Raw genomic sequence first — 1,445 nt, 5'->3', positions numbered from 1 at the left:
ATATTTTTACAGTCTCTATTTTACAGTTAAAATATGTGTTTATCAAATAAAGTAATGTTACAACTAATCAGGGATCCCTTTAAGTTTATGCATTGCCCATGTTTACACATTGAGCAGACTAAAATGACAAAATCCCAAATTGACCCCTAAGTTGAAGTACTCTTACATAAATTCATAAACTGCTCGTTGTGTTTCTATGTTTTCTGCTCTGCCTGGGTTCACYTGATAACAGCTCTTGATCAAACCTTAAACATGAGCCACTCACTGGGTATCCAAGCAGTCCTGGTTGCCCTTCCAACCCCATGGCTCCTGGCTGACCCTGGAATTAATGCARAAAATGGTGAAAAAGGGAAGCTGGGTTCACAACAAACACAGAATTAGTTTCTCTATGACTATAGTTCAGCACTGACACAACCTTCAGACTTTGACTACTCCTTATATTACTCTAAACTTGTTCTCTTCTTTTTAGTTTTAAGTCTGATTCCAAGGCAGGACAAAGTGAGAGGAGAGACTGGAAAGAAGTGGAACTAACAGGTGAGCCTCGAGTTCCTCTGGCACCTTTCAGCCCCGGCTTGCCTTGTTGGCCAAGGTCTCCTCGAGAACCAATCTCACCAGCCAGACCTGGAGGACCCTTTTCTCCCTGCGAAGATTCAAAAGCTCAGTTAAAGATCTGAAAAGGTGGTGTTGACGCTGAAGTTATGGGACTACAAGATGAATAAACAAGGTGGAACAAAGCATTGATCGGTATGCCTCAGTGTACTTTTTGGAAAGGTCTTGGTCTGTAGAAATTATTTCAATTATTATTTTCAACCAACAATGTAAAAATAGCACCAAAAATCACTATAACAGCCGAGCACCCATCGTAAACATTGTACAACAGCCATGTGATGCTTTGTTTTTCTATTTATCCACCAGATGTCAGCATCTCCAAGTCTCCTAGCAGTGCCAAGGTCATGTTTAGACGTTCAAGTGGGATTAATGTGGCCTGAAACATTCATCAAATTTGGGTTGTATCATATAAAACAGGGGTTACCAAACTTTTCCAYGCCCAAGCCCMCMAAAMAACATTAGCTTCTGGCCAGGGACCCCCTTGCAAGTTGACAATAAAATAYATCAATATATGTAAAGAAATATCAACTTTGATGTAAAAAAGTTTCCATAAGCTTTTAGCCAAGATTCATAGGTTTATATTAATACCAAACAAGTCCAGGTTCAACGGACAGATCTTAAGTTAAAAGAAGTTAAAAGAAAGAGAAAACCATCCAGCTTTCTGAGGCACCCCTAGCGCCCCCTGGTGGCCCGGCCCCCATTTCGGGAACTCCTGATATAAAATAGTCTTTGTTCCGCCAGTGGGCAAAAACGGTGCGGTTTTTGCCTCTAAACTTTTCCAGGCATTTCCAGATGCTATCAGGGGCTTTTATTTTATTTATTTATTTATTAAACCA

At 40.3% G+C, this 1,445-nt stretch overlaps 1 protein-coding gene across 1 annotated transcript in view; it reads right to left on the bottom strand.

Annotated features, from left to right (window-relative positions):
• Nucleotides 1–1,445, bottom strand: part of col24a1 (collagen type XXIV alpha 1 chain) — a gene marked incomplete in the record, with an annotated part of 125,159 nt that overhangs the window by 22,026 nt on the left and 101,688 nt on the right. Inside the window, 2 exon segments of the mRNA XM_014023370.1 lie at nt 266–319; nt 533–640. Of these exon segments, the coding sequence (XP_013878824.1) occupies nt 266–319; nt 533–640 (162 nt within the window).

Source organism: Austrofundulus limnaeus, unplaced genomic scaffold (assembly GCF_001266775.1).
Source record: "Austrofundulus limnaeus strain Quisiro unplaced genomic scaffold, Austrofundulus_limnaeus-1.0 Scaffold365, whole genome shotgun sequence".
In the NCBI taxonomy this organism is placed as follows: Eukaryota; Metazoa; Chordata; class Actinopteri; order Cyprinodontiformes; family Rivulidae; genus Austrofundulus; species Austrofundulus limnaeus.
Note: the sequence above shows the minus strand (reverse complement) of the source record. Positions and strands in the feature narration are given on the sequence as shown.